Raw genomic sequence first — 25,435 nt, forward strand, 5'->3', positions numbered from 1 at the left:
CCTCTTAATGCATTTAAAATGGTGAAGAAGCCAAAAGGAAATCCCCCCTTGCTTGCTGATTAGAGCCCCCTAAAACAGATCTGGCTTTAGGGCTGGCTCAGTTTGCATTACAGCATTAAGAGGGAGGTGGTCTCTTCTCAATGAGTAGGAAATAGTGTCAGGCATTTTATTTTGTGTTCCTGGGGCCAGAATCTAGTGTATAGTTGAAAACTGTTTTGAATTACTTAGGTTTTTCTGTGGCACAGAGAATTAATGTATTTTAAATGTAGCATATTAAATTGCTTATTTTATGGCCATGGAATGTCCAGTCTTACTATTCATTTTTGTAATTTGAGTGTTCCTATCTTTCTTTTATAATGTTCATATTTGGCAAATGTATACATTGGAGAAGATAGCCATATTTTCCCATGGCAGAGACTAATTCAGGGGCGGGCAATTATTTCTGGTGGAGGGCCACTTACCGAGTTTTGGCTAGCTGTTGAGGGCCGCATGATTAGCTCTGCCTCTCAACAGGTGCCCTGCCCCCTGGTCACCATCTTGGGACTGGAAGTCCCACCCCTGGCCCCAGACCTTTGCCACCAGAATTCCCTCCCCTTGCCCTGGAAATACTCCTTTCAGCAAGAGGTTTTGCCATCTCGGAACCAGAAGAATACCAAATAATATTTTAAAAAGTGAATATCTAAAACATTCATTAATTTAATTTAAAAAAATATTTTGTCCTGGTTTACATGTGTTTCTGTAGTGTAGTGAAGCCTTACTCTTGTATATTGTGGCAGGGGGGTGGGTATAGGTTTGTGGAGGGCTGTGGGTGTGTGGGTATGTCAGGTATGTGTGGGGGGTGGATAGGTGTGGGCCTGTGGGCGTGTGGTGAGAGAGCATGTGGGTGTGTGTGTGGATATGTGGGGTGTGGGTGGGTATGGAGTTTGTGGGGGCTGTATGTGGGGGAAGGTGGCTGGCTGTGGGGGTCTGCGTGTATAGCAGTATGAGGGGGGGTGCATGTGTACGGTGGGGTGTGCATGTGTGACTTGCCCTATAAACATGAACACACACACACATCCCTCCCTACATACACACTCAAACAGACTCCTTCCCTATACACACACACACACACACACACACAGAGTCCCTCCCTATAAACACGCATACACACAAGGGTACCAGTGCAGCCTTGCACTCCCAGTTCAGTGATGCAGCCCAGAGCCACGTGATGCTAGAACGGGGCAGGAAGGCAGGGAAATGGCTGGGGGTGGGACAGGGCGAAGCTGAGCTCCCGCTTCCAGCTGCCGGCTCCCCCTGGGCCTTACTGCCCCTAGCTCCTGTTGTCTTTGACAAGCAGCTAGGAGCAGATAAATATTTTCTAAATTCTTTAGGGGTCCTGTGGGCCACATAGAATGGCCTGGTGAGCCAGATACAGCCCGCAGGCTGTATTTTGCCCACCCCTGGTTTAAGAGAACCGGGGTCCTGTCTTCCTGGACCTAACATCCAGTCTAAGCCTAGAAACAGTTAAGAGTAGAGGGCCTGTTTTACTTTGCACTAGCTTCTCAATGTGCTTCTTGTTGTACAACCTCCTTATCGCCTCCAACCACTCTTTTCCTGCCCCCTACATTATAAGGATGGCCTGGGTTTCACTGCCAGGCTTCATTCCAGCTGGGAGCCTGACTGCTATAAGGAAATTTTTGGCTGGTCATATGCAGTAAGAATTCAACCCCTATGCATCCATAACTTAACATATTTTCTTAGGTAGCCACTTGTGCTTTGTGTGTGTGACTTGGAATATTTTTTATATTTCTGCCTTCATATTCAGAATCTTTTAGCCCAAATTAATATTATAAAAATGGTCTTATTATGGAGCACAGGTAAGGTTATTTCTGACATGTAATTAGGATAAAATTATATTTTTTATTTTTCTTCAATGCTTTGCTGCTCGTAACAACTGAGTTTTTTAGAACATGTGCCATTTTGTTCATACTAATTAACATTCACTATTACACTGCTTTGGCATTCCTTCCAACAGTTAAAATACCTAATTATTTTTCTTGCCTCTTCTAGTTGCACTAGAGAATTTTCAGGTCGAGTTTGTATCCAGTTGTTTGACCTTAAATGAACAAGAATTTGCACTGTAATAAAAAACATTTTTATCTTTTGAATGAATTTGGAAGCTGTTTACGTATTAGTCCTGTATCAATTGTATTTAGCATTGGTTTTTTTTGCAAACGATAGTAAGTATAAATGCAATGTGGTAGAGGGTTGTTATCCTAGATACACAAAGTATTACAATATGTTTAACATACTTCCAAAATCAGCTGCCCTTGAGCATTAGTAGCACAGATAATCTTACATGATTAACCACTAAAATATTTCAAATCACTTAGACAAGGCTCCTTATTAATTAATGCTTATGCAAAGTGCAAACATTTGTAAGTGCTTAATACTAGGTTATTAGAAAGCAGCAAGCCTGCTCTATGTGGCAGTTAAAGGACGTTACTAAGAGGGAAGTCCCTATCACAACAGATCTGCCCGCTGTGCTGTGCACTCAGAGCGTCTGAGGTATGGGAGTGCTGTAGTGGGGATTACATACCCCCCAATCAAATGTTACCTCTGTGACAGCAGCTTATATACACATACCCAAGCTGTCTTTAAATCCAGCGTGATCTAACCACCCCAGCTATTCACATATCTTCTGATAGGTTTTGTTACTTATGTTTAACTTCTGTGCTACGATGGTAAGTTATACAGCTACTAGTGCCCAAGCTAGCCCAGGTACTACAGTGTGAAAGTGCCTATTGATGTTCTTATCATGTATATGCACTGTGTTAGAGCCTGGAGGTTCCAGCCAGGATTGGGTACATGACTGCAGTAGGCACTATATAGGTATTAGACATTACAGTGTTCACGTGTTAACTCTATGCAGTGTTTCGAGTTAGCACAGGCACATGCTATGAGCAGTCTCACATTAAGCATTAATACCCTCTCTGATGTGAACTGCTCTGATTTGCTACTAGAAGAGTTGGTGATCAGGGACATGGCTAGGAGCTGCCAGGCTACTCTGCTTTTTCTCTGTAGATCAGACTGAAGTTACAAACACAAACTAGGTAGAACGGCCCAGAGTTAACTCTTTCCTGAAGTGGTGTAATGTTGAGATTTACTCAGAGGGTACTTAGCATGAGTTAATAAGCTTTAACATATAGATACTTGTGTTTTAAGTGCTGTTAATATTGTCTAAGTGTAATGTGTAACTTCATGCAGACAACAAGTTCTAAGTGTAACATAATAGTGACCTCAGTTTAGCAACTACAGCAGATCTCATCTTTCCCTCTGGCCCTCATGGTTCACCTCTGGCCCCCAGGGCTTAATTCTTTCCTGTGGGACACCCAGGGATCTACCTCCAAGCCCCCAGCCCCTGAGCTTACTCCTGGCTCCCCAGTCGGCTACAGCTGCCAGCTCTTCCCAACCTTCTGTCACTCCAGGGCACTAAAGCGCTGGAGGACAGACTGTCCACTTAGCAGGAGGGATGGCAGCAGTGCATCCTGGGATGCTGAAGGACCATTCCCAGCTTGTATTGGCTTTGTGGAACAAAGCAACATGAGCTGCCTCACATGAGCTGGAGATAATCTTTGGCCAAAGAGGTATAACTCTGAAACACTGAGAGCCCACTTAGCTAGTCTCTTCCTGCCTTAATGTGTCAACACTCCTGTCTTAAAAGCATTTAGCATGTTGGAAAGGCAACATGAAAGCCTATGTTTAGGAGCTTAGCTAAACTGAAGGTACTATTACATGTTACATTTAGCACTTGTCTGCGTCAAGGGACACATTACACCTTGACCATATTAAGGGTGCTTAAAACACAAGTGTCTGCATGTTAAAGCTTATTAGCTCATGCTAAGTACCCTCTGAGTAAGTCTCAAAGTTATTCCACTTTGGACAAGAGTTAATTCTGGTCCATGCTACCTAGCTTGTGTTAGGCTAACTTCAGTCTTCTCCACATAGACAAAATGAGCCATTTGTGGTCCATCATCTCCCCTCCCCTGCATGGTCAAGGCTGGCTTCCATGCCCTGGGCTTGCCCCAGTGCATGGGTGCCCTCAATGGGATCTACATCCTTGTGGTGTGCCCCCCCCAAAGAGGGGCTGGGAATACATCAACAGGAAGAGGGTCTACTCCATGCTACAGGCCACCAAGGCAGGTTCACATACGTCTATGAGAGATGGTCAATCAGTGCACACAATGCCAGGGTCTTCTGCACCTCAGGGCTATGTGAGGACTTGCAAGCTAGCTACTATGTCCCAGGCCTAGCCCCACTCCAGCTGGATAGGGTAGCTGTACCCTAACTCACTGTAGCATACATAGCCTACCCATTCCTGCCATGGCTGCTGAAGGCACCACACATTACCTGCAGCAAGGGGAACAGACACAGCCCTAACAGGATGCATTTTTGTTCTTTCCGCAACTCTTCCCCTGCAGCCCCTCTCCTTCCCACATTTATCAGGGAAAACCCCTTATGCCCACCTTCAAGCACAATACATTACCTTCTTGCGTAAAGAATATTTTTTTTAATAAAAAATAATTTACATAATCCCAAGGAACTTTTTACAAGGGGTGAAAATGTTTTACAAGGGGAGGGGAAGACTACTTACAAAGGGAGGAGATGACCATGTCTGGTGGGGGGATAATGGGTTGGGGGGGCGGAGAGTGGGACATCATTGGGTGGAGGGATCCAAGAATACTAGGGGACACTTGGCACCCACGGCCACCTCTCATATGGGGTCCCACTCATTTGCAGAGCCAAGAGGCCTATCTCTCTCCCATGGGGGGTGACACCTGGGTCTCTACCTCTTGATAAATGATCTCCCACTGGGGTGGCAGGTGGCATGCTCCTCTCTCCCAGCCATCTCCTGTAAGCAGAACAGGAGGCTATCCTGCACCCTCTGTTCATTTTCCAGAACGTCTAGGATGTAGCCTTCACCCATTCTTCACTGCCCACCACCCACCTATAAGTTGCTGCTGATTCCCTGGCCACTGCTGCTGCTTCCACAGTGGCTCCCACCTGCTACTCAGCAGCAGCCATCCAGCATCACTCCAGTGCCAGCAGTTCCTCCATCTGCCTCTGGTGCTCCCGCGTGTCCCTCTGCATTTCCTCCCACCAAGCATAAGCACCCTGTGCCCACCACTCAGAGGCCCAGATGGAGTTCATCATCTTTTGAATCTGTCAACCTGCCTGGCATTCCATGGAGCTGACAGACAGTGGGAGGAGAGGGGGAGTGAGGCAGCCCAGTGGTCTGGCCCCACCATAAGCTACACAACAGGGTGGGCCACCCAGGCCATGGCCCGACCAACTGTTAGCACATTCATTTGTATAACTCACAAATGTGCAGTTGTCATTCCAGTTAAAACTGTGTAGCTATTTTTTTAACTGCATAGCTCACTAAATAGCAAGCTATACTTCCACTTTGTTTGTGGCTGACATGACGTTTCCGACTGACATCATTACATAACTTGCGTACGTCCCAGCTAACGTTGGAAAAACACATTCAGGAAGCCAGGAAAAAAAATTAAAATGAAATGTAACAAACCCATTACAGACTTTTTCAAAAGCAAACAAAACACAAGAGATGAAGATACAACACAAGCACCATCCGCACCACTACCAGAATCGGCTAAGGAAAAGAGAGACCTCCATAATAAGGTTGAGAAAACAGAACCTGTCGCGTTTACCTTCTCGGTTTGCGCTGCTGCCACCCACTGCTCTAGCGAATGGATTTTACCAGGCCCTGTCCACCAGATGACCCCGCAGTGCTGGAGGGTACTAAAAAAGGTAAAGGGAACTGAATCATCCCAGCAAATTCGATCAGTTAAATCAAATTGGTTCAAAGACTTTAATTAGCTAACTTTGTGTGCAACACGGGGCAAATTGTTCTGCACACACTGCTGTCTCTGTACAGTCAAAGGCTTAAACCTAACCAAAAAAACCGAGGGTGCATTTGCTATTAGTGGTTTTCAGAATTGGAAATATGCTGTCAAATCCTCCTGAGAACATGAAAAAACAAAATGTCACTGGGAAGCCACAGCTCAAATGCAAACACGTGTGTCACATCAACCAGATATTGCTACTTGGCTTGACTCTCAACTAGGAATCTATTTTTCTGTGGAACAGGGAAGCATAAATTGCTGTTAAGCAAATATTTGAAGTAGATCAGGGCATATTAACCAAGCCAAGTAATATTCCTAAACATTTCCTGATTTCATAGTCAAGGTCTCCAATGAAGGACAGAAATAATGCATTGGTGTACTTTATGGTTTAAAATTGAACAGATTGTCACTTGCTTAGTGAATGAAAGGGGATCATTTGTGCTAAATATTGATTACAAAGTGATACAAAGTAGGATCTGGGTACATAAGGTGGGATCCAGGTGTGCGGGGTCCAATCTGAGTGGTGCAGAGCAGGATGCAAGTGGGATCTTAGCACTCAGGGCAGGATTGGGGCAGCGTGGGGCCCAATCTGTGTGGTGCAAGGCAGCATCCAGGCATGCAGGGACAGATCTAGATGGCACAAAGGAGGGACCAGAAAGCATGAGGTGGGATCCAGGCATGAAAAGCGCAGCCCTGCATGCCAACCTTGCATGGAATCTGACCCACAGACTGGCCCCTTCACTGATCCACATTAATAAGTAATGCCTGTGCACTAAATGATGCCCCTTGGAGTGCATGACTGAAGGACTCTGTGGGCTTCTACTTATCTTTTACTTCTGAAGGGAGAATAAGGTGGGAGAATTCCTGTAACTAAATTCTTATTAATCCTCCTCATTCATCATGATCTATTAATACATATGGTAACTGAAGTAGTTTTAGGGCATCTTCTTTAATAGGCAGCAGCTCTGTATTTTGAAACCGGCACTCGCAATCCTTTTTTGACCATGGCATAGAGCTTATATTTTATTTGGTCTTCAAAAATGATGCCTTTTTGTGACTGAATTAATATTAATGTTCAACATGTTTAAAGCCTATTAGGCTAAGTACAGACACTCAAAAATCTTGAGGCTGAAACGATTCAATCTTCACAGGTTAGTCTAAGCTCTGTAGATTGAATCAATAAACTAGGGCATTTATACACATGCTTTTTGGTCCCGTGATATACTGGCGATCCACCACTTGGAGCAGGCTCAGTTAGTCAAATCTGCTTCCCATGCGAACTGGTGTGCATTGTGCTGCGTCATGTGCAGTTATATAAGCGGCTAAATGCATGTCAGCACGCAGAAAATGGTGGTGGTGCGCTTTTGAACTAAAGCAGCTTGTATGTGTTTTAGTTGAAAAGAGCACTGCTGCCATTTTTCAACACTAATGCACATTTTGCCACTTATACGACTGCAAGCGTCACAGCACCAGGTGCTGCAGCGTTTGCATGAGTAAAAATGCTCCAAGTGAACAAACATTCTCATTTGACTCCAGAAATGCAGTTACATGCCTCCAGTGGCTCAGGTCAAAAGCCAAGGGGTGTTAGAGCATACCTCCATGTTGGCTGGAGCAGACAGCTTGGGCCAAGGCTAGCCCACCCACCCTGCGAGGGGGGGAAAGCATTCTGGGATGCTGGAGGACTGTGAGTTAACTTGAGTCTAGGGGGGATCTGGGACAGAAGTTCAATAAACTGATTTAAACTAAATCAGTTCAGTCTAATACTACATCCATCCCTGTTTATGTTAAACCAGTTTTGGCCATTTTGAAAGTGGTTTATGTGTGCTGAACTTGTGTTATGTTACAGATTTGAACCAATTTCCGATCACTTATACCAGTCTATGTGTAACTTCTGTCTCTAGTCTTAGAGCAAACCAACTGTGATTCTTAGTACGTTTGAAAATAAACCCTTTTTAGGCAAAAGTTGATTTCCAGTTTTTTATGTTGGGCAGTAGTTCTTAAGCTTAATGACATTTGGCTAGAAAAAGAGGACTTTGATTAGGAATTATTAGACGAAAGGATTGGGTTAAATGTAAAATAGTGGTATGTAGGAGATAATTAGCTACTGATTCAAAACACAGGAAGTATGTGACTCATGAAACACCTTTTTAACATTACAATTTCTGAAGCAAATCAAAGTATTTCAGCCCTTTTTCATGGTATAATCAGAAGCTAAAATAAATGGGTTTTTTTTTCAAAACTATTGTCTTTCAGATTTGAACTTTATCATTATCCTGTGTTCTACATACTGTGAACATTTTAGTTAATGGTATGACAAAAAGAAATCTAGGCACCAGTTTTTAGATTTGATGATTTCTCTTCATCCTAGGAAGCATTTATGTGAATAAATCTACTGTCAGTCTTGTTCTATCAAACTTTGGATTTTTGAAGACTGATTTTTTCCATTGAAAAAATATTGAAACCTGCTACATTTCTGATTGTTTACTTTTTAAAAAACAATGGTAGAAATGAGAAGGAATCGAGAAGTAGTACATTCCTCTGGTTTCTACAAAACAAACACAAACACAAGAGCCAAATACAAGCAGTCTTTGTTTAGACTCTGGTGGGAGTTTGCTTCAGTTAACGACTAAATAAAAACTGAATAAAGCCTGTAGGATTTGTTCCTTAAATTATCATGATCATTATCACATTGGAGAGAATTGGAGCCTATTTATTCCAAGTTGATTTGTAGCATAAGGAGCCAAGGGAGAATACACAATGTCTGGTTTGGGATTAAGGTTGCCCTTCCCTTTAGATGAGTGTTTATGATTCCTCACCTTGTATGAAGGCTTTTGAGTTGTTTACTGAAGTATCTCCATCAAAGTAATACTTAATTGCAGTCCATTATAAGTTGGAGGTACATATCTATAGTGATATATGTGTATATAAGAGGAAAAGGAACCAGCTCTGTCTTGTGTCTCCTCTACCTATAAATAGTTGTCATTCATTAGAACACTTATAAGGACCTATAGATTACACAACTCCAATTAATATTAATTTCCAAACTGAGTCTCTTCAACACAGATAAATGGGGCCATTTTGAAAGCTGTGTTGAAAGCTGTGTTGAGAGCTCTTTCCCTCTTTTTGGAATGAGAATTACAGGGTGAACTGTTGATTAATGTTTTTGTATCAAAGAAATAACCTTCATGAACTTCTTGCCATTTTATCTAGCTTGCCCAAATGCTTCTTCTGTATGAACAGATAGTACTATTGAGATGAATTAACAGGGTTGGTTTGTGGTTTTGCTTTGGTTTGTCTTTTTCCATTATAACCCTTTTCTCCCTAAATTTGCCTTTGTTGTTACCTTCCCAAACCTTGCAGCTACAATTGCTCAAAGGCCATGATATTATGTAACAAAGGCCATACTGAATATACCCTCCCTTTAACCATGTTACCCCAATCCAGAGCCACAGTTAGTTTCCTTCCCCTTGCTACTTCCCTCCCTTTCTTTCATTTCCTTTGACCTCTAGTAAATGACTTGTAACTTTGCGTGAACTGACACAGTTAAAACACTCACTGAGGCATTCATCAGAAACAAGTTTTGACCTTACTTGGTTGCCTCAGCTTGTTTCCTTTCAAGAGTCAGTCACAGATAATCCCTTGACATCCTAATACAAGAGGCGTTTTTTTCCTTTCTGAGTCAGATTTGGAAAATTATTTAAAGGGAATGTAAAGTTTGAAGAAAATATCTCCAAATGGATGATACAGTGGGCATGACTCCTTTGTGCCAGAGAGAATTATGCTTCCCAAGGCGCTCTCTGTGATTCTTCCATTGTCAGCGTCCCAGTTTTGAAACTGTGCTTTAATGACAATAGGGTCATCACTGGTTACATTATCAGGCAAAAGAGTGGTATGTGCTTATGCTAATACCAGTTTGCACAAAAATATAGGACTGAAGAAAAATGATCAAAAATATCATCTGTTGGAATGGTCAATAGTTTCCAGACAGTGCATTCCAGAAACAAGGAATGTGAATCAGAAAGTTTGACAAACTGTGTAAATATTGAGTCAGTATTTGTATGGATAAATGCTACTAAGCAGTCCATAGCCACAATCTCAAGCCTATACTACCCATTTCAATATACAATGTATCGTTTAAGGTGAGTTTTATAATCATGATTCATTACCCAGCATTTCTTTCAAGAGTTTTTAGAGAACTGGAACAATCTGTTTTAGAGTGGTTCTGTGCACTTGTTACCTTCATCTGTGCACTTGTCACTGAGTGTTTTCCTCAGCAATAGGTGTGTCAGCTTTTTTAATAGCCATAAATGTTTTTTGTTAACATCCAATACTATTAGAATAGAGTAGAATTAGAGTATTCCCAGTAAATGTAGAGTTAATAGCATAACTTGTGAAGTTAATAGCATAACTTGAATAGGGCCATTATGATGGAGTATGATTATGCTAGTCAGACATGCTTCTGGAAAACTTTAATGTAGGTGAGAGAGGCAGACTCAATTACTGTAGGTCCAGTTCTTCTCCCTGCCCAGTCACCGCACATGTTCCCTGGCAGAAGGCTCAGAGAAGGAAAACTTGCCTGAGCTCAGCCCAGCCCCACCATGCAGCCCAGCAGGAAATGAGGCAGGAGCAGCTCTGGAGCTCCTCCTGCCCCCACTCCGCATCTTGGTGGCAGCTGGAAACAGTGGGGACAGTGGTGGTGGCAGGCAGGGAAAAGGGTGAGTGAGAGGGGATGGAATGTGCCACTGAGCACAGAAGGGGAACCAAGGGAAGGAGGTTCTTACTTCATTTGAGGACTTAAAAGTATCTGGTTGCTACTTGCATGGCATGCTCTGCCTGTCCTGGGGCAAGGGGAGTGGTGTAGGGAAAGATTAGAGCAGGGGGGTTCCACGCATGCAGCACCGGTTACTGCTTCTGCACCCCACTTTTACAAAATCCTTTATCTATAATTAAGATATTTTCCTTAATATTCTGTGTTCTCCGTAATACGTTGCCATTTATCTTTTTGACTACTTCTGTATCCTGAACATAGGTGTCGATTGAGTTGTCTGTTATGATTTTCAGATCCTTATTCTGGGTTGGTAAAGTTAATTTGGCGCACAGTAAATTGTAAGCATAGTTTAAGTTATTGTCCCTTCCAGTCTGCATTAATATGCATATATCTCAGTGCTGAATGTTATCTGCCAGAATATTGCCCATTCTGCTAGCTTCGCTACATTCTTCTGAAGTTCATCACATTCCTCTCTGAACTTGACTGGAGAAAATTGTGTGTCAGATTTTGCTACATTACTGGTTAAGCTCCCTTTTCAAGATCACTAATTACAATTTAACATCATAATATTATACTGGTTCTAATATAGAACCATGTGTCATCACACTGACTGTCATTACCCATGATGAAAATGGATTATATAATCTTTTTTCTTTTTGCCTACTAGCCAGATTTTGATCAATGAGAGTACTTTGCCTCTCACCTTGGTTCAATTTTGCTCTTAAAGTAGACTCCACATATTTGTGCACTGATCTCAGAAGTCACAAATCCAGAAGCAAGGCAATTTTTGAAAATGCGAGCTAAGTAAATAACAAGCATATATAATTATAGGGATCCAAAGGAATAGGGAAAGGAAGCCAAACCAAGCCGATGTAACGAGCTGAAAGATCTCAAATAAAGTGCCACTTCAGTGGCTGTACCGTATTTTTTCCTTTTGTTGCTGTATTGTTGCGATTTGGATCCCATAATTTTTCATAATTTTAATCCAGTTTTCTGACTGGTATTATTAGTGAATATGATTTTTACATATTGGCTAGGAATTGATGTTTCACTAAGGCCCCATGCAGCCCCTGCCTCATGGCTTGCAGCTCACTGAAAGCAAGGCAGATTGAGGATACAGAGCCAGCCAAAACCACACAGTCTGAGTAAGACCTAGTTGGCTGTTCTGAATCATCACAAGTTCTGGGCAGAGAGTCAGCCAAGAACTGGTTTTCTCCTCAGTTTTGTATAAATACAAGATGTTTCCTCGGGCAAAATATTATTAAGGAAAAAATCATGTTTATTTGATTTTTCTATTTAAAAATGTCATGTATTGCATGAAAATATGATTAATACATAAAGCTACCATCTGGGGAAATCTGAAAATCCTTCTCTGGTGCTTCCTCCATCAACTTCATTTCTCAGTGAGAATTGGTTTCAGGGTAGCCTGTTTTTTGTTTTGTTTTCTTCTACAAACAATATGATCATTAGGATACAAACAGTTGATGTCAGTTTGGCGTATTGCACTGAAATTAGCTTTGGAAATTGTAATTTCATTTGAAGTAATAATAGTTTTAAAAAACACTTAAGAATTGTTTCACAGTTCTTCCATAATGTGATTTGAACTGTTAACATAATTTAAAAGATTCTGCAGTTGATTAGTGCATTTTGTAGAAATCTCGCTTTGAGGTGTTTTGGCAGAAGTTAATGACAAATAGCATTTGATGATCCCAAGTGTGTATTGTCAAATTGATTTGAAGAAAGGTAAATCATTTTAAAATAGGTCCCTGAGCTGAACAATAATATAAAATTGTGTATGTGCCTCTTAAGCCTAAAAATACTATAGATAAATAAAACTTGAATAGCACTGAGGAACTTATGATTCCTGGTCTCATTCCTAGTTTCCTCATTCTTCTACTCTCCTCTGCTCTCAGCCAACCCTCAGGTTCATCACTCTTTAATACAATGTGGTGGGAAGCCACTGACCTGGTGACCTGCCATGTTTCTAGACAGTGCTGAACCTACTGATCCTGCTTATTCTATCTACTTCGTATTTTGGTGCCTCTAACTCTGACAACAGCACTAATGGCTTTAGGTAGCATGTAGGTCCCTCCCATTAGTTCCCTTTATTGTTATATGCACTGATACTATGGAGCAATGATTGGTTTGCAGTGCTTAATCTACCAAAATTTTTCTGACTTGCTCATAGCCCTTCATCTCTTATATATCTGAGGTTGATGGCAAATAGGATGATTGGAAGGCAAGACATAATAGAGACAAATAGAAGTAGGGATACAGGGAGAAAGAGTAGGCATACAGAAATTAAGGTCAAGTTCATGCTACATCTGTGGCAGTGTCAGGATTTAGCTACCTCTCTGTCTGATTCTCAGCTCTCTCACCTGCTTCTCCGTATCACCATCTCAAACACACCTCAGGGTGCTCAGAACAATAATTATCAAGCCTTTTTGGGTATGTAGTTCTAATTCCTATAGAATCGTTTATGTGCCTGTGTTTTGAGTTTGGACATTTATTAACTGAAGTTACCTACATATATAAAGGAATGTAATGGCTTCTTACCACTATCTTAGAGGAAGGGTAGTGATTACATCCAACAATTTCAGCAAGGTTCAACTCAACCTGTAAGGGCTTTGTTACATGTTGCACTTTGAGCTGCTCAAATGTTGATTGGTGTTAGTGGTAGGTCAAGTTTGGAGCAGTCACACCCTGAGGCTGAAAACCTTCCCCGATTGTCCCCCACCTGCACAACCGTGACTTGCCATTAGAGAGCTGTTGAGCAGGGGTCTGACTGAGCTACAGCTGTGAGTTGCCACTATGGGACTGGTGAGCCAGGACAGGCTTCTATCCCTGCACTAAGTGGGAGTATGAGAGAGTGGGTTGGAGATTGGAGGCAGGAACATGAAGCTGGGAGGGAGGCAGAGAGTTAATGGGATGAGAGTGGGTAATGAAATGGCAGATGGAAAGAAAATGAGGGTGGGGAAAAGGTGGGGAAATGAAGGGAGTCAGCCACTGAAGGATAAAATAAAAAAAAGTAAAAAAGTAAGAAAATAATTTTAAAAGAAATTAATAGGAAATAAACTCACAATAGGAAAGAGCTCATATTTTAATAAATTGGGATTTGTGACTGGGGTATAGGGGGTGTGATCTTGTTTCCCAGGGCGGCTGGGAGGGAAGGTGCTTTTCAGGGAGCTACTATCCTTGACCTGGAAAGGAAGCCCCAGCTCATGGAGACTGGATCCAGCCCCCAACTTGCCCCCCCCCCTTCTCCTCCCCCATCCTACCCCTTTAGACCCCACTTCTGGACCCATCCATGCCCTGCAACCTGGCTAGCTGGCATATGTCCCGCATACTGTTTGCAAGGGGTTGCACTCCCGCAGGTGGGATAGTCGCACTCCCACGGGTTGGGAGGGGGAGTTGGCTTGATGCCAGAACCATCCCCTGGGCAGTAGAGTTCAGGAGGTGGAAAGTTTGTCTATACAGAACAGGAGGTTGGGATGGGGACATTGTATCCTGGGATGCTGGAGGACTGAAGCTTGGGTGGCTCATCTGTGAGGAGTGGCCACACATTATTGGGACACAAGCTGGGTAATATGGATCAGAGATAAATCTGCCCTGGAGTGGTGTAATTTTAAGTTGCCTACAGTGTGCTTAAAGGTAGTTTCAGGTTTTAATGCATGCACAATCCAGGAGCTAAGAGCCCCAGGAATCACCTAAAATTAATGTGTAAGAAAGCCCTAACAATACATTGCAGGATGTTCCATACTCAGTATTCCCCCTCTTATGAGGGACTTCCCACCAAGAAAATATAGTACTAGATTCTATAAAGAATGAGAGAACATGATATACTTATATATTCCATAATTATATAGGAATTCACATCCTATTCAGAGCATGTCATCATTTTACCATCTGTCTTTCCTTTTTTGGTATGCTTCTCTTGGTACTATGGCCAATGAGTTAAAACACATGAATTTAGAACTCTGATGTATTTCTGATGATTTGCAGCACACTCAGTAGAGTAGTTCTTTATTCTTTTTCCCATTGTTGTTGGGCTTTTTGTTTAAAAGAGTATGCACACGTCCAATTATAGGTTCAGATGATATCTGCCTTATTGCAAAGTAAATCTTCATCTATCTTCTATTCTACCAAATTTTCCAAGCAAATCTATTTAAAAAAAAAGAATTATTTTGAATCCAACATCACGTGAACAGAATGTCATTTGAGAGTTCCATTTAACTCTCCATTGTGTAAGATTTGGCAGGAGTTCCAAAATGTTCATTTCACACCCAATACAAACCATGCAACCAGCAGTTACAGATTTCATTATGAAATAAGAACAAGTCAGGAAACTTAGACAAAAAAGACCATTATGGACCTCTTCAGATATAACAAAAAATTAGATTGTATTATGAGCTTAATGCAAGATTCCCAGGCCTGCATAACTCCTAATGCAGTCTCTGTCTCCAAATATAGAGAGATTCATGTGGGCTTCAGTTTTATTGTGAAAGGTCTATACATCTACACTGTAAAAAGAATATTTAAGCAATATGAAAAAAGGAGTACTGCTGTGCTGAATTAGATCAATAATCTCTCAGGAAAAGCATCCTGTGTTTGGCAGTGGCCAATCCCAGCTGCTTCAGCAGAAGGTGCAAGAAATCTTGCAGTTGATGCTTAAGGAATGATAGGCATAAAGAGAAAAAACATTCCTACTCCCATTCTTCCACTCCCGCTCTTGCTATAATTTGGTTATATCTGTACCTTCTGAAACTGATCTTCATAATTTTTTTTCTTTCTTCTAATCATATCTATAATAATTTTGGTTGTTCTTCCATGCATATAGCCATTTAATCCTTTTCTAAAGTCCTATTAACATCTTCTTTTTAATAATATCTGGTACCTGTGATTTCTGTAGACCAAGTTTGCAATGTCATTTGGGAGGCCTTGTTGTCAGTGTCTTCTTGGGTCCGTACATTTGACTAAAAGGAGCTGTCTTACATATCACAGAGTTTGCAAAAGTTTTAATGATGGTGACAGATCTCTTTGCTTTTCTGTGTAGGAAAGCAGACAGTAAGATCACACAAAACTATATTCTTTTTGTTCAGAAGTCTACTCTACTAGTTCCTCTCCCAGTGAACAGAGGTGAATTTGAAAAGGAAAATGTGTTGCATTTGTGTTTGATGGGAGTTGAGACAGGGTGTTAGAAAGCAATTACTTATTTTTCAGGTCTAATCATGTCTTTGAAATGAGGGTCGGACTAAATTTACTGGGATTACATTTAAGCCAGCCTGAGAAACTGTCAAGAAAAACAGTAAATTAGGTCTACATGGAGCAATTTTGTTTTTAACATAGGCAACCTTATGCTTATTACATGGAAATAGAGGCTCATAATATTAACCCAAGCATGTTTTTTTCATTTCTCTTTTATACAGTCATGTGCTTTTGATTTGTTGGTAGCCCATAAAAAATAATGCTTTCTTGTTTGTCTGCCTGCTAATATCAGCAGCAATTTGAGCCAGGCTGGAGCAGGTCCCCAGCTGGCTGGGCTGATTGGGCACAATTTACACTCCCGGTCAGCATCTACACATGCATTTCAGTGCAGTTAAGTACTTTGCCATAAGATAGTACTGTCCCCAGCAGTACTAGCCTTTGGTGGAGTTAATTAGTTTACTGCACCCTAATATCGGTGCACATGTAAACAGTGATGTTGTACTGGGCATGTCTACATGTGCACATTTAATGCACAGTAGCTTAATTTAAGGCACATTAAGGGTGCGCATCTATGTATGCATGCATTTAATGCACCTTAAAATGACGATTTTAGGCTATGCGAGCCTAAATTTGATACCTGCATAAAGCAGGTATCAAATTTATGTGTGAATAGCTAAATCGCAATAGTGAACATTTAGACACACTCATGTGCATTAACGCAGTATGTATCCGTTGACTTGGGACTAACTTTAGTCCCAAATTGATCCTCACCTGCGTTAGTGCGCCTTAGCGCGTGCACGTGTAGACATACGCCTAAATTGCCTTAATGCGCATTAGACTAATGTGCATTTTTAGATGTGCATAAAAGCACATGTAGACATGCCCACTGCAGAGCTCATTAATCTACTTTGCAGCAAAGTGCATATATAGATGCACCCCATGTCTTGAAATCTAGAATTAGTTAACAAATATTTTTCTGTTATTCCTGGGTGGTGATTCTCATAATTAATCATTATCCTTAATACTGCGTGGCTAGCTTTTGGGGATCATTACATGCTCTATTTCAAAGGTGGTGAGAGAGTTTTCAAGGGCAATGAATTAGATAAGTGGTATTAATATTAATGTTATATATTTTAAATTCCATCTGACCACTTCTGCTGCACAAGTGGTCTAGCATGAAAGACAGAGACAAATTGCTGTGTGTGCATACTGCTACATGTATGTGTATGTTGGGGGAGGAAAGAGAGGCATAACAAAAGCAAAATAACTCGAGATAATTACAGCAGTACCTCATCCCCTTAGGCAGGAAAGCCCGAAGCCAAATAAGACAACTTTGAGCGGAGGGGTTTTAAACAAAACAAAAAATACCCCACAAAATGAACCCTAGGTTAGAATGAAAAAAGTAGAGATATGAAAGATATATTTTTCCTCTCTTTTGTCTTTTAATAGTGCGGCTTCATGACAGCATATCGGAAGAAGGATTCCATTACTTAGTCTTTGACTTGTAAGTATATATTTTGTATATGTTTTCATGGGTTGGAATCTAGTAGCCAGAATTTTCACGTACATCAAACATATGCACATTTTCATACATCAGTTTGTACAGGTCAGTGTGTATATGAGGAACAAAACACATACTGATCAGCTGCATGCACAAATGTTTTATTTGTATATGTCAGTGAGGCTATTAAATGTACAAAACTTTGCATAAACACTAAAAATTGTACAAAGGATATTTTGAATAACTACTGAAGCTGATATCAAACTACAGTATGTTTTGTAAAGACTAGTTAACCACTGCTGTGATTTCCCCCCTTCCTCCCCCCCCGAATCTTACTGGTAAAAAAAAAAAGTGTTGTTTTTATTTTTAATTGTATTCGTTTTCAGAAAAATTAAATATTTTCTACTTGCAGATAATAAAAGATTTTATTTTTATATTGAAACAAGAAAGTTCCTTCTTTTGAGTCTTGGCAGAAATTATAATCATTATAAGGGTATAAAACATAATATACTAATCATAATAAAATAAAGTATCTAGACTTGCTGGTGAATTAGAAACGGGGCTAGTAGTATCAACTGCCATTAAAGTTGGTCAGCACTTTCTTTGGCAAAACCTCATTTTCAGCTGCATCTAACTTGGCTAAACTACCAAACTTGGGCTGAAATGTTCAGCTTAGACAGTACCAGATCATCCAAACCAATTTTTTCCATGGGAACACATTGATCTCTATTAGATTTTTAAATAAACCAGCCTCAGTACCTACAAGCTCACCCATCTTCATAGTGACTCAGCTTAGCAGGCTATGTAGAATCCAGCCTCCAACTCTTTTTGGTGTCCCAACTCATCAGCCACCCACCCAACAGGACACTATAGGCCTAAGGTTTCCAGCTCTCAAATCAGAACAGAAGAATTTTGGAAATGCAACATATTCTGCAGGACCAGAAATTCCAGTTGTTGCTCAGTTCTACATTTTTACATTCATTTATCTGTGCCTCACTTCCCCATCTTTACTGCTTACTCATCTCATAGGGTATAGTGAAAATTAATTACAACGAAGAAGAACCAAAATAGTGAACTTCTTATTAAGGGTTTATCTCTGGTGTTACTTAGGGTTGACCTGAAGTGCTTCTCAACTCTTCTAAGTCACGTGAGCTGTTGTTCATTTATGTCTTACTTCAAGGCTATCCAGGAGGGCAAGCCACATCCCACCTCTAAGCTGCATACTGCACAGAGGCTCCCTACCACTTCACCATGTGCACGCAACCCCCAACCTTCCCGCTCCACTGCATGCCCATGACCTTCCTTGCTGCTACATGGTATTCCTACATTGGGTGTCCCACTGCTGCACTGCAAACTTGTGACCCACCCAAGCCTCTCTAGTCCCTGCCCTCCCCACATGCACCAGACTCACCCTCTGCTCACAGCGGTACCCCCTATGGTGAGAGCAGGAAGTGGCAGCTGAATGAGGAAGAGGGAACCCAGAAACTCTGGCTAATGTGGAGCAATAGGGAAGTGGTGGCTGAGCAGTTTAACCCTGGTAGGTCTCATGCAGCCTGCAGGCCAGGCTGCCAGTTGGACATTCCTGTCTTACCTCGTAGCCTGCAAGTTGTGTTGCTTATTTTGAAGCAGAGCCCTTCTAAGAATCTGTTTGTGGACAGCTTGTCTCTCTTCCCAGATTTGTAACTATTTCCTGGCACCAAAGAGAGAAAATGGGATTCTGAACGGCCAGTAGTCAGGAACAAGGAATGGTGGGACTACTGCTGACATTTTCTGTGGTCAAGGTCTTTATGCCCACAGAAGTACCAAACAGAAGTGCAGAAAGGGACAGAATAGGAAGCAGATGGGGGTGGATTGCTGGCACGCTGAGAACTTCAGCAGAACTTCCAGATGTGGGCTAAACTGCTGCTGGTGTTTGAGCTTCGAGGTCAGAATGACTTAGATGTTCATCTGGTGTGGGTTTTAGGGAGACCTTAAGGCTGAGTCTAGCTATATCAATGTAGCTGCAGCCTGGGTTAGCACTGTTCATCCTGTATACACAATGAGCCAAGGGTCACATGAAAAACTAGTAAGTGAACATGTGCTTCATAGTCATTACTTATAATATCAGGAGTTACAGTGCATATTCCAAAAGGAGGCAAATTAACATTGCACTGGCAATTAATTTTAGTAGTTGCTATATGGAGGGCTGGATTCTACAAAATTAATTATGTTCTTTTTGCATAATTTTTTGTGTGGAATATACATTTATACTACTAATCAAACTTGTCTGAATGTGTTACACAGTCAGTGCTTAAACAGAAACTCACACAAACAGTATCTGGCAAATAAATGTGAAGTTGTAGTGCATGGGGTTGTATACTTTATAATTGATGCTAGTTTTTTTTTAATTAGAAGGTTTTTATTTTGATTTACAGTTTTTAAAACTAGTTTTCCTGACATGAGTGTCTTCTGTGGAATTAATTGAAAAAAGAATTGCCCATTTTTGCTTCAGTATTTAGTGTGTAGAAGAATATTAACCATTATGCAAAAGACAAGCTATTTGAATTGAAGAAAGTATATAAGGCTGGAGCAAGTTAAATAAAATGGAATGTCTTGATACCTTATAATGCCATCATTTTTTTTACAACTCCTGCAAATATTTCTATCCAAAAAGGATTTCTTCACTCTTAGCTCTGTCTACTTCTTTTTTTTTATATCATGCCCACAAGTGGTATCAAGAGTTCATCCAAAGTAAATTTACTTTTACCTTTATTTGTCTTGGGGTTTCATGAATGTGTTGAAGCCAGTGAGGATTCTTTATAGGATTCTTAAACGGGTACTTGCTTGTAAGGAAACTGCCATGTAATACTGGTTTCATCCTTAAACAGTACTCAGGCTTCTTCTTTGCCCTAAGTCAGAAAAACCTACTCTACCTAGCCTGGCTGCCAGCAGTACACATTGATGATATATATAAAAGTGATGCTTGGAAAGGTAAAACAATTGCATGACTCAGAAATAACTTTGCTGTAGAGGAATTAATAATAATCCAGAGAATACATGTGAGTAAATAGGTATGGTTATTTCTACTTCATAAATATGTCTATGTTTGCAAAATTGAAAGATAAACCTGATTTTTTTAGGAAAGAAGAACAATTCTCTGAATGTTTTATTCCTGTTTAATGGCTTTACCAACCCATATAAAGAACTTGATTTTGATACTATTCCTGCAGAACTCCAAATGCACAGCATGTAATAAGGAATTTGCTTTTTATAACAACACTGGACCTTCCTCAAATTGCCATTTCATTTCTGGAATGACAAAACTGAAAATCTTTTGTAACACTAGGAAAAAAAAAAACATTACTCTGCAGCCATCTCCTTTCTGTTAGCATTCTTTTGGCTGTATCAGCATCTGTACTATTGAGAAATAAAGTACAGTACATCTAGTATTGACATATCAGCTAATGCAGAGACAGCAGCTAAACGGATAAATTTGACTGGAAGCAACTGTTTAATCTTTTTTGCCTGTGGCATATTCATATATCAATACCTTTGTAGAGTCATGACCTGTTTCTACTAATTGGCGTTAGAATACTCCATTTAGTCATGGGAAGAGTGCTTGACATCTTGAGCTATGTGTAACCTATACTCAATGTGAAAACAAATTTACTTGTACTGGTGTCACATATTCTTCTCCAAGAAAGGCAGATTTTTCTACCCGTATAAAAGATTGCTGTTCTTCCATGGGTATAAGTAGATGTTAAATGCTTGGGAGTTTTTCTACAAAATGTTTTTTTAATCAGAAAACATAAATTTGTCAAAATTTCTTACAGAACTGTACTGCTTCTTTGACAAAATTTTGTCAAAAAGAGTTTCTCAGCTTCAAGGTGATATTCTGATCAAAATCAGAAACCTTATAATTTCTAAATAGTCAATTTTTTACACTATACCAACTGTAGTAGTATCTGTTGTGTTTGTATATTAAAATAATTGTGAAGTGAAAGGAGTCTATCATCTAATTATGGGTCCCATGTAGGACAGAACTTTCAAAGGTGTAATAATATGAAATGGGTAGCTTATACCTAATTTCTTTAATTTAGGAAATTTTATTTAATTTAATAAAGAGAGAGCTATATTCTGTCCTTGCACCAGTTTAAAGGTGCACGAACTCTGTAGACTTTAGAGTCAAAGGCATTGTCTTGGGAAAAAAAAAATATACCTGCCAAACCTTCTGTAATGTGTAGTTACAGACCTGCAGTTCTCCTTGGGAATGTTTGATTCAGTTTTTGGGTTGGTCTAATAAAAGATATCAGATTCACACAAGGAACCTTGTCTGCCTATGTCCTTAGACCAACACGGCTACAACCTACACCCGATTCAGTTTTTGACCTTCTTGACACTTTATGAGAAAAGAGCATTGCAATATGTATATATACAGGGGTGTGTATATACCCGCACACAAACGCATACAGCATTTTAAGATGTTGTGAAATAATCCATCTGAATTTGACAAAAATCAATAACAAAAAGTAACAAAGGAAAAGTAGGAAATGTAGTGAATGCATTGAAAATATGGCTTTTTGAAAGCCTGGAGCAATATTTGTTTCATTCCCAAAGCACTTTTATCTTGTTAATAGGGATGCAAAATTATTAATATTATTTTAATGTTTAATATTATTTTTTATTTTAATTATTAATATTATTTTTACATTTGAACTAGGAAATAACTATTTTAAAATTCACTAAAGCTATGGATAACTAGTGAAACTTTAAGACTTTGTAAATTATATACTTTTTAAAATGCTTCAATGACTGTTTGTTTGAAAACTGACTGGAAATAAAAATTATATAATGCTTTAAATGCTACAAAAATACCTTGTCTGTGTTCCATTATTATGGACACTACATACTTGCTTCTTTTCTTTCTTTCTTTTTTTTTTTTTTTTAACTAGAGCCTGACTGTGGCATAGCACTGTCACTTCACCCACACAGTGTCAGTCCTTTATCTTAATGGCTGCTGTCAGACTGTGTGGGATTAAATACTACCATGTCTTTATAAAATCCACTAAGATTGCATCCTACACAATAAAGGGATGGGACTGAACTTTTTTCTATGAAGAGGAAAAGGGATTGTTTTCACTGTCTGCTGATTTCTTTACAATTGCTGCCGCAGATAATTCTGCCAGTCAAAACAAAAAGTTTTCTGTTTTATTTATATGCTTTCATAGCAGTCATGCTTTGATCTGAAACAACTTTGTTTGGTGCATCTGTGCCCTAATTTAAATAACTAATGAAGCTCAGTAAGGTATGGTATCAAAGTTATCATGTGGTAGAATAGGGCTGTCCAACATCTTTGTGGCTGGGGGCTGTACACACTGTGGGCCACATCAACATGGGCTATGGGACCCCCAGCTGCTTCCCTTCTGCACCAGGCATGTAGGCACTCTCTACCTCCACGCCCCCACAGCACCCTGCACATGGGCACTTCCCCCTCCTCCACTGCACTAGGCATTTGAGGGGCCTAGTGCAGTGGAGGAGGGGGAAGTGCCCATGTGCATGGGTGCTTCCCATTCCTTCCCCCTTACAGTAGGCATGTGGGTGCTCCTCCCTGTGGCCTGGTGCACATGGGCATAGGTGCCCCAGCCTCATCTTCACTACTCCACTGCTTCTCCACTGCACTGCACCACACTGATGCCCTGTCCTTTTTGGAACCTCTCAAGTTATGGATAGACATTGTGATGGGTTTGAGATATTAACTACTTGATAGGAAACTTCAACACATTATGCCACTGAGTCACTGTGAAAATCAGTAACAGCAGTTCTGGAAACACATGTGTTCTAATTTGAATAACTAATGAATCTCAGTAAGGTATGGTGTCAAAGTCAGCAGGCATGCTCGTACAGCACAATTAATTTGACATGGAGCCAAGAAATTGTGCTCTGGTTCACTGGGGTTCACTCTAGTTCACAAAAAAATGTGTTGTAGTGTTCATCTCATCCCTGACATGAGAAGAAATATGGGAATTACAGGAATTTCCAAATCATCTAATCTACGTAGTTGTACTGGAGCTGGCTTTTTGGGTAAATTGAAAGACTGTGGATATATTTAAGACATGACCTTAGCAGTCATTTAGATAAATTCCCATTTAGTATTTATTTACATTGACCTGTTTTTCTTCTTCATAAAACATTTCCAATAAGTGTATGTGTACACACACACACACACACTCTCTCTCTCTCTCTCTCTTATTCCTTCCCTTCAGACCTGTGAGCTCTCAGGTAAAGAAAAGGGATGGAGTGAAATCAGGAGCAGAACGGTTGCATCTGAGGTTGTGGGTTTCAATGTAAATCTTATTATGGAGCAGGATTGCACTAAGCAAGGCACTGTACATAGCAGAAAGAAGGCCTCTTCCATAGATTCATAGATTCATAGATGTTAGGGTCGGAAGGGACCTCAATAGATCATCAAGTCCGACCCCCTGCATAAGCAGGAAAGAGTGCTGGGTCTAGATGACCCCAGCTAGATACTCGTCCAACCTCCTCTTGAAGACCCCCAGGGTAGGGGAGAGCACCACCTCCCTTGGGAGCCCGTTCCAGACCTTGGCCACTCGAACTGTGAAGAAGTTCTTCCTAATGTCCAATCTAAATCTGCTCTCTGCTAGCTTGTGGCCATTGTTTCTTGTAACCCCCGGGGGCGCCTTGGTGAATAAATCCTCACCAATTCCCTTCTGTGCCCCCGTGATGAACTTATAGGCAGCCACAAGGTCGCCTCTCAACCTTCTCTTGCAGAGGCTGAAAAGGTCCAGTTTCTCTAGTCTCTCCTCGTAGGGCTTGGTCTGCAGGCCCTTGACCATACGAGTTGCCCTTCTCTGTACCCTCTCTAGGTTATCCGCATCCTTCTTGAAGTGTGGCGCCCAGAATTGCACGCAGTACTCCAACTGCGGTCTGACCAACACCCTATAGAGGGGAAGTACACCTCCCTGGACCTATTCGTCATGCATCTGCTGATGCACGATAAAGTGCCATTGGCTTTTCTGATGGCTTCGTCACACTGCCGGCTCATGTTCATCTTGGAGTCCACTAGGACTCCAAGATCCCTTTCCACCTCTGTGCCACCCAGCAGGTCATTCCCTAGGCTGTAGGTGTGCTGGACATTTTTCCTCCCTAGGTGCAGCACTTTGCATTTCTCCTTGTTGAACTGCATCCTGTTGTTTTCTGCCCACTTGTGCAACCTATCCAGGTCTGCCTGCAGCTGTTCCCTGCCCTCCGGCGTGTCCACTTCTCCCCATAGCTTTGTGTCGTCTGCAAACTTGGACAGAGTACATTTGACTCCCTCGTCCAAGTCGCTGATGAAGACATTAAAGAGTATAGGTCCAAGGACCGAGCCCTGCTGGACCCCACTGCCCACACCCTTCCAGGTCGAGACTGACCCATCTACCATGACTCTTTGGGTGCGACCCTCTAGCCAATTTGCCACCCACTGGACCGTGCAGTCATCCACATCACAGCCTCTTAACTTGTTCACCAGTATGGGGTGGGATACCGTATCGAAGGCCTTCCTGAAGTCTAAGTATACGACATCCACCCCTCCTCATGTGTCCAGGCGTTTCGTAACCTGGTCATAGAAAGAGACTAGGTTGGTCAGGCACGATCTGCCCGCCACAAACCCATGCTGGTTTCCCCTCAGCATAATTTGCCCTGCCGGGCTCTCACAAATGTGAGCCTTGATAATTTTTTCAAAGACTTTACCAAGGATGGAGGTGAGACTGACCGGCCTATAATTGCCCGGGTCCTCCTTCCTCCCCTTTTTGAAAATGGGGACCACGTTAGCCCTTTTCCAGTCTTCTGGGATTTGGCCCGTGCGCCACGAGCGTTCGAATATTCCCGCCAGTGGCTCTGCAATGACGTCGGCCAGTGCCTTCAGCACCCTGGGATGGAGCCCATCCGGGCCTGCTGACTTAAAGGCATCCAGTTCTTCCAAGTGACTCTGCACCACCTCAGGATCTACGTATGGAAGTCTCAGGATCTACGTATGGAAGTAACTTCCCTGAGTTATGCATTTCTTTGTAGAGGGAA

At 41.3% G+C, this 25,435-nt stretch overlaps 1 protein-coding gene across 14 annotated transcripts in view; it reads left to right on the forward strand.

The window, feature by feature from the left end:
- The window catches only part of CAMK2D (calcium/calmodulin dependent protein kinase II delta), a 264,222-nt gene that overhangs the window by 150,729 nt on the left and 88,058 nt on the right, over positions 1-25,435 (forward strand). For all 14 annotated transcript variants that reach the window (XM_059722099.1, XM_059722100.1, XM_019495063.2 and 11 more), the window contains exon 4: positions 17,329-17,383. In XM_059722099.1, coding sequence (XP_059578082.1) covers positions 17,329-17,383 — 55 coding nt within the window. The remainder of the gene's footprint in view (positions 1-17,328; positions 17,384-25,435) is intronic.

This window comes from Alligator mississippiensis, chromosome 2 (assembly GCF_030867095.1).
Source record: "Alligator mississippiensis isolate rAllMis1 chromosome 2, rAllMis1, whole genome shotgun sequence".
NCBI lineage: Eukaryota > Metazoa > Chordata > Crocodylia > Alligatoridae > Alligator > Alligator mississippiensis.